General features: G+C 29.8%; 2 protein-coding genes across 4 annotated transcripts in view; one reads left to right on the forward strand and one right to left on the reverse strand.

Moving 5' to 3' along the window:
* LOC126886472 (uncharacterized) overlaps positions 1-15,493 on the reverse strand; it is a 614,879-nt gene that overhangs the window by 500,090 nt on the left and 99,296 nt on the right. The gene's annotated exons all lie outside the window — the stretch shown is intronic.
* LOC114335755 (perlucin) overlaps positions 15,079-15,493 on the forward strand; it is a 60,754-nt gene continuing 60,339 nt past the window's right edge. Inside the window, exon 1 of the mRNA XM_028286051.2 lies at positions 15,079-15,234. Within this exon, the coding sequence (XP_028141852.1) occupies positions 15,162-15,234 (73 nt within the window). The 5' untranslated portion in view covers positions 15,079-15,161. The remainder of the gene's footprint in view (positions 15,235-15,493) is intronic.

The raw sequence follows: 15,493 nt of genomic DNA on the forward strand, positions 1-15,493 counted from the left end.
GGCGACTATAATATGGAGATAAATCCCGAAACAGGTCGATTTTTATTTTTTACTTATAATTTTTTGGCATACTAATTGATGTCATCCATTTGGGCGTGATGACGTAATCGATTATTTTTTTTTAAATGAAAATAGGGGTCAAGTGGGTCAATAGGGGAAGTGATGCTCATTTGAAAGGTTATTCAATTCTCTATTCACAAATATAAACATTAACATAAGTATTTATACAGGGTGCCCAAAAATTTTTTTTTATTTAAATTAGTTGAGACAAAAATAAGAATGTATGTAATTTGTTTAATGCAAAATACATTTTACTGCTATTAGAAAACATAAAAAATATTAATTTAAGAAACAAACATTGCTTGTCGCTTAAATTAAATGGTCAAACTGTTAAGAGGCAGGTGGGTGGCAGCTTTAATATTGAATTTAAGCGAAAAATAATATTTATTTATCAAATAAACATTTGTTCCTGTTTTCGGACGACAGTAAAATGTATTGCGAATTAAATTTTTTGACGCTCTGTATAAATAAATATGTTAATGTTTATATTAGTGAATAGATCATTGGATAACCTTTCCAATGAGCTATCACACGACCTCTATTCTCATTTAAAAAAATTATCAATTACGTCATCACGCCCAGATGGATGACGTCACTAGTACGATATGTATGCGATAATTATGATTTAAAAATAAAAATCAACCTGTTTCGGGATGTATCTCCAGAGTCACCCATTCTCGAGAAAATGAATTTATCAATTTAATTCCAAACGTCCTCACTGTATAGAAGAAGCATTCATATGAGAATGAAAACGATACCTGGGAACAGAGCTGTAAGAAAGTGAAATGTCAACGTGGTGCAAGCAGATCATCAGATGCTTGGAGGTTCATTCGGAATCTAAGAAGTAATAACAAAAATAATACAAACCTTCAATTATTGATTTAAACAAATCGAAAACCCACTACAAAGAAGAGCTTTAAGAAAATAGACAGGAATACATAAATACATCACCTCAGCACTCTAATTTAAATAGCCAAGAGGCAGAATGTAATGACGAATTCGTTGAGAGAATCATAAAGTCATTAAGAAATAAAAAGGCATGTGGTCCAGAAGGGATCCCAGCGGAACTTGAAGAAAATGGAACTGCAAAATTGACCAAATTAATAACCTTAATTTTCAATATCTGCACAAATGTATATAACATACCAGGAAACTGTACAACAGGGTGGATAACCCCAATACATAAAAACCTAACCAGCACCTTTGGACGATTATAACTACAACTTATAAAAACTTTAAAAACTCTAATAGAACATGAATATACACCTTCAGAGATCGAACAACAAGCAGGATTCCGACAAGTAAGACCCTGCATCGACCATATCTTCACGCTCAACCAACTCAATGAAAAAGTAGCCAGAGACAGAGAAAATCTACTATTGGTAGATCAAACTAAGGTATTAGTTATTTATGTAGCAAGTCAGTAAAGTGACTCTTTATCGAACGAGTCTGATATTATGAGCCGAGCGAGCCTAGCGAGTAAGGCGAATAACAGACGAGTTCGATAAAGAGTCTTTACTGACGTGGTGCATACAAAATTTTATCGCCAATCATAAAAAACATTAACACTTACTTAATTACATCCTAATGAAAAAAGAGTGTGTGTACTTGGTACGCACGTGAGATGTTATACTTCTATTATTATGATTTCAACGAAATAAATATATTTTAAACAGTTTAATCGTATTTTTATTTAAATATTAAACCAATTTTAACACTTAAAATAAAATACCAAAAATTAAAAATAACGTTAATAATTACGTTATGTTTATGAAGTGTGGCCTACCGTAGCGCAGTTGCTTTTCCCTTGATGAATAGTAGAAAATCTAAATAAATATATTTGCTAACAAATTATCAGTAGTAATTGCATAAGAGCTCTAAAATTCTATATTAATTTTAGAGATAGATTGCAATTTGTTGCGATTATTTCATGAATAAAACTGTTCAAAACCAAAAATTTTATTGTAATTTATTTATGTAAGTACAAATTAGTATAATTAAACACACAGTTGTTATAAATATTTTACGGTTGAAAGGCATCACTTTTATAATTTTTAAAACATTAATTATCATTAATGTCACTGAATGTATTTTTTCGTAGTAACGAAGGGCATCTCACGTAATATACTTGACGACGGGAAAATATAAAAAATTATCGATTTAATTTAGATTATGTAGCTTTTTATTGGTTAGAATCCCATATGAATGAAATAATCAGTAGTAATTGCACAAGAGCTCTAAAATTATCGAATTTTTCCCGAGTGACACTTTGACAGTTTTAATTTCACGACCCGAAGTGGAGTGAAATTATGTCAAAGTGTAACGATGACAAAAATTCGATAATAATTTTAGAGATGGAGTGCAATTTGTTGCGATTATTTCATGAATAAAACTGTTCGAAACCAAAATTTTATTGTAATTTATTTATGTAAGTACAAATTAGTACAATTAAACACACAGTTGTTATAAATATTTGACGGTTGAAAGTCATCACTTTTATAATTTTTAAAACATTAATTTTCATTAATGTCACCGAATGTATCTTTAGCAACGAAGGGCATCTGACGCAATATACTTGACAAAGGGATATTATCAAAAATTATTAGTAGTAGTTAATTGCACAAGAGCTCTAAAATTATTGAATTTTTCCCGAGCGACAATTTGACAGTTTTAATTTGACGAGCCGAAGGCGAGTGAAATTATGTCAAAGTGCCACGAGGGCAAAAGTTCTATATTAATTTTAGAGATCGAGTGCAATTTGTTGCGATTATTTCATGAATAAAACTGTTCAAAACCAAAATTTTATTGTAATTTATTTATGTAAGTACAAATTAGTACAATTAAACATACAGTTGTTATAACGGTTGAAAATCATCACTTTTATAATTTTTAAAACATTAATTGTCATTAATCTCACTGAATGTATTTTTTCGTAGCAACTAAGGGCATCCGACGAAATATGCTTGACGACGGAAAATTATCAAAAATTATCAGCTTAAGGTGATACAGTAGCGATCAACTGGTAGCCAAAATGCGTTCCAAGATTGCGGCTGTAATTTTGAATATTTTTTCGAGATATTTGGCACACGTATTCGTAATATAATAAAGAATGGCGATACAGAGCAGTACCCAATTTGAAAAATATATTAATATGTGGAAATTACTCTGTAATTAAATACAATATTAAAAAAACGAGTATGTACCGCCATTAAGAAGAACAAAAAAATACACTTTCTTCAAATAAACTTTTTTGTCCGATGCCTAGATTTTGTGTCATTTTGGAACTACTAATGAAGTAAAAAATTTTAGTAGTTCCAAAATGACACAAAATCTAGGCATCGGATAAAAAAGTTTATTTGAAGAAAGTGTATTTTTTTGTTCTTCTTAATGGCGGTACAGGCTCGTTTTTTTAATATTGTATTTAATTACAGAGTAATTTTCACATATTTTTCAAATTGGGCTCTGTACCGCCATTCTTTATTATATTACGAATACGTGTGATAAATATCTCGAAAGAATATTTAAAATTACAGCCGCAATCTTGGAACGCGTTTTCGCTACCTGTTGATCGCTACTGTTTCCTCTTAATTTACATTTCTGTAGCTTTCTATTGGTCAGAATATCCTATAAATGAAATAATCAGTTTAATTTTTATTTCTGTAGCTTTCTATTGGTGAGAATCTCCTATGAATGAAATAATCATTAATATCTGTCACTGTCCTATATACATATAATCCAATTAACAAAAACACCATTTCATAATATACAATTTGTATTTGCATTAATACAAAACTTAAAATATTTAAGAATTTTATTAATTTTAGACGAAATAAAAATTTCGTGTGACAGTAATGACGATGGCAGAAAGCTTTTGCATGATGGCCGATTTCGAGGTTTAATCGATAATTGTTATCAATATTGAATAAGTACCTAATTACTAAATCTGTAAAGTTTTAATTTATGTTTTATGAATATAATTGCAAAATACTACAGAATTTCAATTTCTGACATTTTAATTAATAATAACGTAAATTTTGTACAATATTTTTAATAATTAAAGTAAATAAATTTTAAGTTCACTCAAATAAATAATCGATTACTACCATCGATAACTTACACTCAATCTCAGTTTATTTTGATTAATCGCGGCAGATAAAGTAAAATTCTTCTTTCAGTACAATAAAGTGTTACTTTACTGCCGCAAGTGGTGTCAAATGAGTACAATAATGAATGACTTTAGTGACGGTTGGCGATAAAATAAATGATACCGTACCACTGTGTAAATTAGGGCAAGTCTAGAACATTTGCCCAACAGTATAAATACCAAGAAACAATCTCAAAATAAAAAAATAATAGCGGAACCCCTTTATTCGCTAAGGGGATAGGCGCAAAATCTTGGTGCAATACTATTTAAATGCATTCAATTTCTTCGAATCTTGAGAAAAGTAATATGTATTTTTGAAAAATTTAAACGCAGAATGAAAGATTACATTATTACCGAGGGCCGAAATGGCCTTGAAACTTCTTTAATGTTTATTTTAATAAGTTACAGTGAAAAAAAGAAAAAAAATTAGTGTGATTTTTAATTTCAAATATTTCATTCAAAAGAAACTTTTTGTTTATTCTAGTTGACTGTTGACTTTCCGCCCTCGGTAATAATGTAATCTTTCATTATGCGTTTAAAGTTTTCAAAAATATTTATTAATTTTCTCAGAATTCGAAAAAAATTAATATGTATTTAAATAGCAGTGGACCAAGATTTTGCGCCTATCCACTTAACGTGAACATCAACTACGAAAACAATGAAATTTTTTGGTAGTGAAAAACTTTTGCGGTTAAGTGTAGTAAGTCCATGTGCGAACTTTGACTTGAATTTTAGCAGGAAATGTGTTACTGATATGTAAAAAGTGGCCTTCGATACTGCTTATAACTGATTAGGCATATTTCGGTTTTTTGATTTATACATAATACAAAAATAGCACTAATAGGCCAGGGTAATAAGACAAAAATATACCCTGTTCGTGACACTTCAGCAGCCAGGGTACTGAAGCGTTTTTTCGAGAAGTAATACCTATGGAAACAAAAATTGTAACTACTTCCTGCGTAGGAGCTGGCGGCCATTTTTATTTATAAACAATTAACTGTCAAAAAATGGCATTTTTCCCTTTTTTTTCAAATCAATGGAAAACAGTGAAACTTATGATTTTTTTAGTACAAATATCTTTGAGATTATGGAAAAAGCTTTAAAATCACATATTACAAAGTTTGATATACCTACTCATTTATTGTCAATATAATTGCGAAAAAAAGTCGAAATTGCAAGAAAAATTATTTTCGCAATAACTGTTGTAATAATTAGTGAACAGGTTTGAAATTTTAGTCAAATGAGGGTTCTTTGGTGCTTAATAAGTGATAAAAATTTCAAAGCGATTCATTCAATTTTTTAAATTTTATTCGAATTCTTTATCTCAGAGAGCATTTTTTTTTGCAATAACATAAGTCAGAAAAAATGACGTTAGAACCATTCCACAGGTGTCAAATGGAAGAGCATGAGCTATATTTTCAACTTGGTTTAAAAAAAGCGAGTAAAAAATGCATTTATTAATAATAAATAATTATGCAAAAGTATCGTAAATCTTTCCTTATAAACTTTTTGAATAACTTTTTCCAAAAAAAATAACTTTTATACCTGTTTTAAGTGCACGACTACCAAGTAATGTTATTTATATTATAATTGATAAAAAATTGTAATGAATATACAGGGTGTAACAAAAATACAGGTCATAAATTTAATCACATATTCTGGGACCAAAAATAGTTCGATTGAACCTAACTTACCTTAGTACAAATGTGCACATAAAAAAAGTTACAGCCCTTTGAAGTTACAAAATGAAAATCGATTTTGTCCAATATATCGAAAACTATTAGAGATCTTTTATTGAAAATAGACATGTGGCATTCTTATGGTAGTAGTATCTTAAGAAAAAATTATAGTGAAATTTGGACACCCCATAAAAATTTTATGGGGGTTTTGTTCCTTTAACCCCCCCAAACTTTTGTGTACGTTCCAATTTAATTATTATTGTAGTACCATTAGTTAAACACAATATTTCAAAAACTTTTTTGCCTCTCAGTACTTTTTCGAAAAGTCAGTTTTTATCGAGATATTTTGAATATTTATCAAATCCACTACATATTTGTATATGGCTAAGTACGATTATGGAGACTTGGTAATAATATGAAAATTTATTTATGATTTACATTTTTAGGTATATTTTGAACCATATTAAAAAAGAAGTAATATCTCGATAAAAAGTGCCTTCCCAAAAAAATACAAAGAGGCAAAAAAGTTTTACAAACACTGTGTTTAACTAATGGTATCGCATTAAAAGTTTAATTGGAACATACACAAACATTTGGGGGGTTTAAAGGAACAAAACCCCCATAAAATTTTTATGTAAACATATTAAAAAAGAAGACGCAACTCGATAAAAACTGCCTTATCGAAAAAATACTAAGAGGCAAAAAAGTTTTAGAAATATTGAATTTAACTAATGGTACCACAATAATAATTTAATTGGAACGTACACAAAAGTTTGGGGGGTTTAAGTGAACAAAACCCCCATAAAATTTTTATGGGGTGCACAAATTTCACTATAATTCTTTTTTAAGATGTTCCTGCCATAAGAATGCCACATGTCCATTTTCAACAAAAAATCTCTAATAGTTTTCGATATATTCGAAAAAATCGATTTTTATTTTGTAACTTCAAAGGGCTGTAACTTTTTTTATGTGCATATTTGTACCAAGGTAAATTAGGTTCATTCGAACTATTTTTGGTCTCAGAATAAGTGATTTAATTTATGACCTGTATTTTCGTTACACCCTGTATATAATTTCTTATATAAAAAAATAAAAAGTTTATAAGGCAAGATTTACGATACTTTTGCATAATTATTTATTACTAATAAATGCATTTTTTATTCTCTTGTTTTAAACCAAGTTGAAAATATAGCTCATGCTCTTCTCTTTCATTTGACACCTGTGGAATGGTTCTAACGTCATTTTTTCTGACTTATGTTATTGCAAAAAAATGCTCTCTGGGATAAAAAGAATAAAATTTAAATAATTAAATGAATCGCATTGAAATTTTTATCACATAAGAACCTTTATATGACAAAGATTTCAAAGCTGTACACTAATTTTTACAATAGATATTGCGAAATTATTTTTTTTTGCAACTCAGACCTTTTTTCGCAATTATATTAACAATAAATTAGTATATCAAACTTTGTAATACGTCATTTTAAAGCTTTTTCAATAATCTCAAAGCTGTTTGTACTAAAAAAACCATAAGTTACACTGTTTTCCATTGATTTGAAAATAAAAGGGAAAATGCCATTTTTTGACACTTAATTGTTTATAAATAAAAATGGCCGCCAGATCCTATGCAGGAAATAGTTAAAATTTGCTCTTATAGGTATTACCAGTCGAAAAAACGCTTCTGTACCCTGGCTGCTCGAGTGTCATGGAAAAAACCTTATTACCCTGGACTATAATAAACAACACAAGAAATATTAAAGTATATTATATTTTAAGCCACAAAATACAGATAATTTTAAATATGTATATTTCTTCGACTTTATAATCCACTTCTTTCTGATAAAAGTCAAAATAACACATCTGAAATACTATCAAATTCAACACTTTGTATAATGCAATATTTATATCAGTTAATACTATCCTTATACAGGTGTCCAGAAACTCCCTGACAAATGTCTTGACAAATGTCAAGACTTAAGATTTATAATAATTTTAAGACAATTTAACCCAGTTCACCTAGTCCGAAAATGCTTCCTAAGGAAGCTAGAGCTCTTTGAAAATGGCGTCTTGTAATTAGTTTTTTTTTAATATGTACCTCCAAAACGCTTCTATTTAGAACAAGCTGATAATGCGAGCATTATCATAACGAAAACTTTGTTTATTTACGTATTTTAATTCATAATATGGAAAATTGCTATTATGAAAAGTTGTTTAGAATTAATAGTTATGTTTTAATGTGCAATTATATCATTCTAATTTAAATGTTATGAACTACATGAACTACATGAACTGTATAAAGGTACTTTACTCTTTATCGAAATTCATATTTTTTTGACATACCTCGTATAAAATTAATAAAATTTTATATATGATGGTGGCATCGTAAATCTTAGAAAATGAAGATATTTTTATGAAGAATAACTTTTCTTCGTCAAATTAAAAATAAAAGAGTTATAAATGAAAATGTTGTTGGTATCCATAATTTGAGAAAAATCTTCAAATATTTTTTTCCATTAGAAGAATGTAATTGCACATATGAGACCATCATTTTTTATTCCAAACAATATTATTTCATATAGTCGGTTCGCTAAACTCAGACACAACTGTGATTTTAGTCAATAATTTTGCCAATTTGGCAAAAAAATAATTACTAAATAGTTAATAAGTACTAAATAATCAGTAATTTTGCCAATTTTGGCAAAATTCGCAAAAAACAAAAAAATTACCTACTAAAATCACTAGTCAGTTGTGTCGAGTCTAGCAACAAATGGAACAGTCCATTTATCATTAACGGGGGGCCGTATACTCACATAAACCTTTTTAAAGCTGTTAATAAAAATAAATTATTGCTTTTAAAATATACTCAAATTGTATTTTTAAACATTTTATTTATTTTATATAATAATTAAATTCAGTATCAAATGTCATTGATATTTTATTAGTACCTACTTAATTTAAAATTTAGTTGACATTCACGAAGTGTCAAACTCAAATATAAATAACCTGTGCTTTGCTCAGAGGCTTTGCTTAATAAATCGAGATTAAAAAAACTAGCCTACAGCGATGATTTCAGCTGACGTATAGTGTGTCGGCAGAAAATAAATGGATTGTGACTTCACATTTTAGATTTTGAGGTCGATTATCTCGAAGACGGTTAGAGATATCGAAATGCCGTTTTCAAATTTGGATTCAAAAGAAAAAACTACATAGGGATCTATCGATAACTCTGATCTGAGTATTGCAGGAGCGGCAACGAAATAACACACAGACTTTGCGAATTTATAAACGAAATGTTTCCGTTGAAAAAGAAAACGGGTATGCCTATTATCTTTCAGAGATAAATCGATTTCATCAATTGAGGCGCTCAGAGCAACAGCAGCCTAACCCACAGTCCACAATTCTACCAAAATGCTTTTATAACCCAGTTAATAGAACGGGAAATAAATTGACTGATTATAAGCAACGTTCGTTCTATAGAGTTTTTTATGTAAGTCAATACTTTTCGAGTTATTTGCGAGTGAAAATGTTTATTTTTCGACAAAAAAACTACGTTTTCAGACGGTCTTTCGCAAGAACGTATTTTATTGCGAGCCAAATCCAAAAAAGTTATACGCTTGTTTCTAAATTTTTTTTTTATTTTTTGAGGCTATGTACACTCAACCTACGGATCTATAAAAAATAGACATTTTTTGTAAGTCAAATATGCCTATTAACTATATGAATTTTTTCAAATACTAAAATTCATTGCATCCCACCTAAAAATATTAAGCCGGAGAATGAAGTTTTTGATTTTGGGCGAAAGGGGAAGGGGTGATGGGTTAAAATTAAGCTAAGTCTTATTTTTTTAATCACATTCACATAGAACTTTAAAAAATAAGAAAATTGAATTTTTGGGGTTAAGGAGGGCCCTTTTTAATTTATTTATCCCGTCCATAAGTGGAAAGTTTGCGCTACTGTCGACGCATGTGCCCTAAAAAGTGACGGTACCGTGTTCATACGTTTTCTTTAGGTTTTACTATTTAAGTTATAGTGTCTTATTGTGCCTAAAATAATTAGCAAATTTCACCTATACCGGCTCTTAGTCTACTTCACAGACGAGTTTTGCCTAAATATCTCCTACCAGGGAGATATCTCCTCCTCCTCACCATATTATGTGGCATTTCTCTCACTCCTTGCAAGAACTCGAAACTTAACAAATTTTCGTATTGGGTGATAGCCCAGGGTAATAAAGTTTTTTCCATGACACTTGAACAGCCAGGGTACTGAAGCGTTTTTTCGACAGTTAATACCTATAAGAGCAAATTGTAACTATTTCCTGGGTAGGATATTTTTCACTTTTTTTTTTCAAATAAATGGAAAACAGAAAAATTTATGGTTTTTTTAGTACAAATATCTTCGAGATTATGGAAAAAGCTTTAAAATGACGTGTTAAAAAGTTTGATATATTCATTTATTGTTAATATAATTTCGAAAAAAGTCGGAATTGCAAAAACAATTAATTTCGCAATACTGTTGTAAAAATTAGTGTACAGCTTTGAAATTTTTGTCAAATAAGAGTTCTTTGGTGCTTAATATGTGATAAAAATTTCAAAGCGATTCATTAAATTGTCTGAATTTTATTCAAATTGTTTATCCCAGAGAGCATTTTTTTTGCAATAACATAAGTCATAAGAAAATGACGTTAGAACGACTGCACAGGTGTCAAATGAAAGAGCATGAGCTATATTTTCAACTTAGTTTAAAAAAAGTGAATACAAAATGCATTTATTAGTAATACATTATTATGCAAAATAAACTTTTTATTAAGAAATATTTTTATATAGGGAATTATACATATTTATTACAATTTTTTATCAATTATGATATAGATAACATTACTTGGTAGTTGTGCACTTAAAACAGGGTAAAAAAGTTAATTTTTTTGGAAAACGTTATTCAAAAAGTTTATAAAGAAAAATTGACGATAATTTTGCATAATTATTTATTACTAATAAATGCATTTTTTATTCACATTTTTAAACCATGTTGAAAATGTAGCTCATGCCCTTTCATTTGACACCTGTGGAATGGTTCTAAGGTCATTTTTTTATTACTTATATTATTGCAAAAAAATGCTCTCTGGGATAAACAATTTGAATAAAATTTAAACAATTGAATGAATCGCTTTGTAATTTTTATCACATATTAAGCACCAAAGAACCCTCAAAACCTTGACAAAATTTCAAAGTGCACTAATTTTTACAGCAGGTATTAAGAAAATATTTTTTCTTGCAATTCCGACCTTTTTTCCCAATTATATTAACAATAAATGAGTATATCAAACTTTGTAATACGTCATTTTAAAGCTTTTTCCATTATCTCGAAGATATTTGTACTAAAAAATCATAAGTTTCACTGTTTTCCATTGATTTGAAAAAAAAGGGGGAAATGCCATTTTATGACAGTTAATTGTTTATAAATAAAAATGGCCGCCAGATCCTACGCAGGAAATAGTTATAATTTCTTCCTATATGTATTACCTGTTGAAAAAACGCTTCAGTACCCTGGCTGCTAAAGTGTCACGAACAGGGTATATTTTTGTCTTATTACCCTGGCCTATGATTGTCATCTCGACTTACTTGCCTTAATATTCTATGCGCACTATTTTTTATTTTGGTATCGATTAATTCCACCCCTAAATCTCCTCTAATATCCTCCGTCTAATTCCGTGAGCCCTTGTCAGAGCATAGCGATACTCTATCACTCTATCATATGTCTTAAAAGTTTTGGTTTGGTTACAAAGATTTGCTAGATATCTATGTTGTGTTCCCAGGGTTTAGCTTATATTTGTTTTACATTGAATAACTGGTCAATAATAGATAGATTGTCTCGGTCTGTCCGGCCTGGTATTATTCTATGATTTGTTCTGTGAAGTGACTCTATCTCCGGTTTATAGTCCAGAAAGCCACTGCGCATCCGCTAGGAAAAATATTCCGATTCGGATTTTTTGCACAATATTACTCAAAAAGGACCCCTTTTAACAAATTTGAATGTTGCCAGGACCAAAAGTGGGTCAAAAATTTTTTAAACGTTTTTTTTTTTGTTTTTTTACGCTAAAAATAAAAATCGACCTGTTTCGGGATTTTTCCTTAAAATCGCCGGTTTACGAAATAACGAATTTATTCCTTTCATTTGCACCATACTGGATACACATGGGTGGAAAGTAGTGTCGCACACTCTTGATTAACAATTAAAAAACAAAGGAGTTCTGAATATTGTATTGCAAAAAACTCTTCGGGATTTCATCAATCGATGTTTAAAGAATATTTACTTACCTTGTCAACATTCAGATTTTCAGTTTTTCACATGGTTTTTGAGGGTTAAAAATAGCCGATTTCGCAATTTTTCAATTTTTAATCGCTTATATGTCAAAAACTATCAACTTTAGAGCAAAGTCACTAAAGACCTTTTCTATTTGGAATGATCCAAAAAACCTAAAAAAAACTTTGTTCCATGCAAAAAAAAATAATTTTAGGAAAAAAACAAAAAAAAACGTTTAAAAAATTTTTGACCCACTTTTGGTCCTGGCAACATGCAAATTTGTTAAAAGGGGTCCTTTTTGAGTAAGATTGTGCAAAAAATCCGAATCGGAATATTTTTCCTAGCAGATGCGCAGTGGCTTTCTGGACTATTATGATCCACGTAAATACCTTATAACTTATAAGTTTTATCTGTTCAAAGTGCTTATTTTTGAAAAAGTTTGGTTTTAAAGTAAAATGTTTTATTAATCTTGAAAAAATGCCTTTTTTGAAAATAACTGAAAATTGTATGAAATGAGAGGCTGTAATAAATTTAGGCTTTAGCATCACTAAAGGTGCTACGAAAAGCGAGGTTCAGAGATGACTGATAAATAACCATCAATATAAATGGAGAGCCAATCAAGGGAAAGTCCAGACTAAAAAATAATCACGAAAATAACTCTCGAACAATAAATTTAATAAAAAACTCTCGAACAGTTTGATGAAACTCAAAAAAGGAGAGATTAAAGCGGTCACTGAAATGGTGACTGGACATTGCCGTTTAAGAAATCACCTATACAAACTAGGTAAGGTGAATGGGCCATGGTGCAGAAAGTGCGAAATGGAAGACTAAACTGCCATTGCAGTTTGTTAAGTGACGTAAGGCAGGAATTCAATGGCCAACTGAGGTTTGAACCCGAAGAGATCCTAGAACTACCAATACGAAAACTGATGGCCTTCGTTGAGGCCACAGAACTTATTAGAGCTTACGAAAAAAAACAAGGTATGTTACAAAGGCCTTATGACCAAGTGCCAGAGACTAACGAGTCTGGCCTGAGTTAAAAAGAAGAAGAATATCAACCCTAATAAAAAACATGGCCCTTAAGGGGGTAGGCGCAAAATCTTGGTCCAATGCTACTTAAATCCATTCATTTGTTTTCGAATCCTGAGAAAACTAATAAATATTTTTGAAAAATTTAATCGCAGAATTAAATTAAATAATTAATTATTTATATGGGAAATAAGCCATAATTAAAATGAAAAAAATAATTTTATTAACGTTTCGACGCCCAAATCGGGTGCCGTTGTCAAAATACAAAATACTACTAATGGAAACAAAAATGTTGTTGCTTAGTAAAAAAAATTCTTCTAATAATTTATTTAATTTGACTCATTTATATCGGCAATTCAGATACATATGATACATTTTAAAGTAGAAGACTTTAAAATGATATTGCCAATATTTATGAGTTGCGTTCCTGGGACGACTTTACTGAAAGACAGTTCATTCGATTACATGAAATCAACCCCAACTCAAGAATATCCGTCACAAAAAAAATCATAGCATGTGATCTGTCTTTAAAAAGACAAATTGTGTCGCAAATTCCTCGGTGGAATGCAGTAGGATGTGGATACCCATACTGAAAGAGGAAGTCAATAGAAAGAAAATACCACAATTAATAAGTCAATAGTCGAATTAGTACATATTTTATATTTTAGTATTACTTATATATCCATATATTATTGATATTATTTATAATTTAAACAAAATTATAGTAAAGTCAGAATTTGGTATTAATTTTGAGAGTAATTTAAATGTAAGACCAAATACTTACGATGTCGGGATAGTATCACGAGGTTTTTCCTGGTTTTCCCTCGTGATTTACTATGAGATCTCTAACACTAGAATTTTAATGTCACCGTTGCATGTGGTTGTCTTTTTAAAGACAGATCACATGCTATGATTTTTTTTGTGACGGATATTCTTGAGTTGGGGTTGATTTCATGTAATCGAATGAACTATCTTTCAGTAAAGTCGTCCCAGGAACGCAACTCATATTGGCAATATCATTTTAAAGTCTTCTACTTTAAAATGTATCATATGTATCTGAATTGCCGATATAAATGAGTCAAATTAAATAAATTATTAGAAGAATTTTTTTTACTAAGCAACAACATTTTTGTTTCCATTAGTAGTATTTTGTATTTTGACAACGGCACCCGATTTGGGCGTCGAAACGTTAATAAAATTATTTTTTTTCATTTTAATTGTGGCTTATTTCCCATATAAATAATTAATCATAAAAATGCCACAAGGAAATAGCTTCAGAACAACATAAATTAAATAAAATATTACATTATTACTGAGGCCAAAAGTCCTTTAAAACTTCTATAATTTTTATGTTACTTAATAAGTTACAGGGATGAAAAAAGAGAAAATTTAGTTTGATTTTTAATGCAAATATTTCATTTAAACGAAACTTCTATTTTTTCTAGGGGACTTTTGACCCTCGGTAATAATGTAATCTTTCAATCTGCGTTTAGATTTTTCAAAAATATTGACTAGTTTTCTCGGGATTCAAAAAAAATTAATGCATTTTAATTGCATATGACCAAGATTTTGCATCTGCCCCCTTAATATACTGACATGTATTTAAAAATCATTCATTCCGGTGTTTTTGGTGCTAAATTCTCTGGTTTAGGAATGACTATTGCATTGTAGATTTACTATTTCGGGATACATAATAGGTACATCTGTTTTTTGAGTTTATTTTCATAACCTTTATCAAAAAATGATGTTAAAGACAATAATATGAATTTATTAAAAAATATATTTTTATCATCATGGACACATTGATACAAAAACCGCGAAAATTTTTGTGAATTTATTAAACAGTTAGTTCTCACAGACACGTTATCCTCATAATCAGTATTTGCGGTAATCTGCTGGGTATATATACAACTCAAAATGGATAATCTCAACTTAATGTTTCAGTGAACATGGCGCTGTTCAATTTAAAGTCAGTTATACTGTTTACCCTTGTTGGTAGCACCCTCGTAACATCTCGCAAGGGTAAGTATTTTTTATTCATTATATTTGTTTTTGAACGTTTGGCAGCATAATTCTATCTATCCAATCAGCCTTTAACGCCTATTCCTGGACATAGGCATCTCCTGTTAATCTGCATTGATCTCTATTTTGAACGATCTGCATCCAGTCCTTTCCTACTGTTTTCTTAAGGCGTCCGTCTATCTCATCTATGGTATTCCTCTTGTTCTTTTCTGTTCCTATGATCGCTAGTGTTGAATTCGCTTATTCCATCTTTAATCGT

Source organism: Diabrotica virgifera, chromosome 6 (genome assembly GCF_917563875.1).
Source record: "Diabrotica virgifera virgifera chromosome 6, PGI_DIABVI_V3a".
Lineage (NCBI taxonomy): Eukaryota > Metazoa > Arthropoda > Insecta > Coleoptera > Chrysomelidae > Diabrotica > Diabrotica virgifera.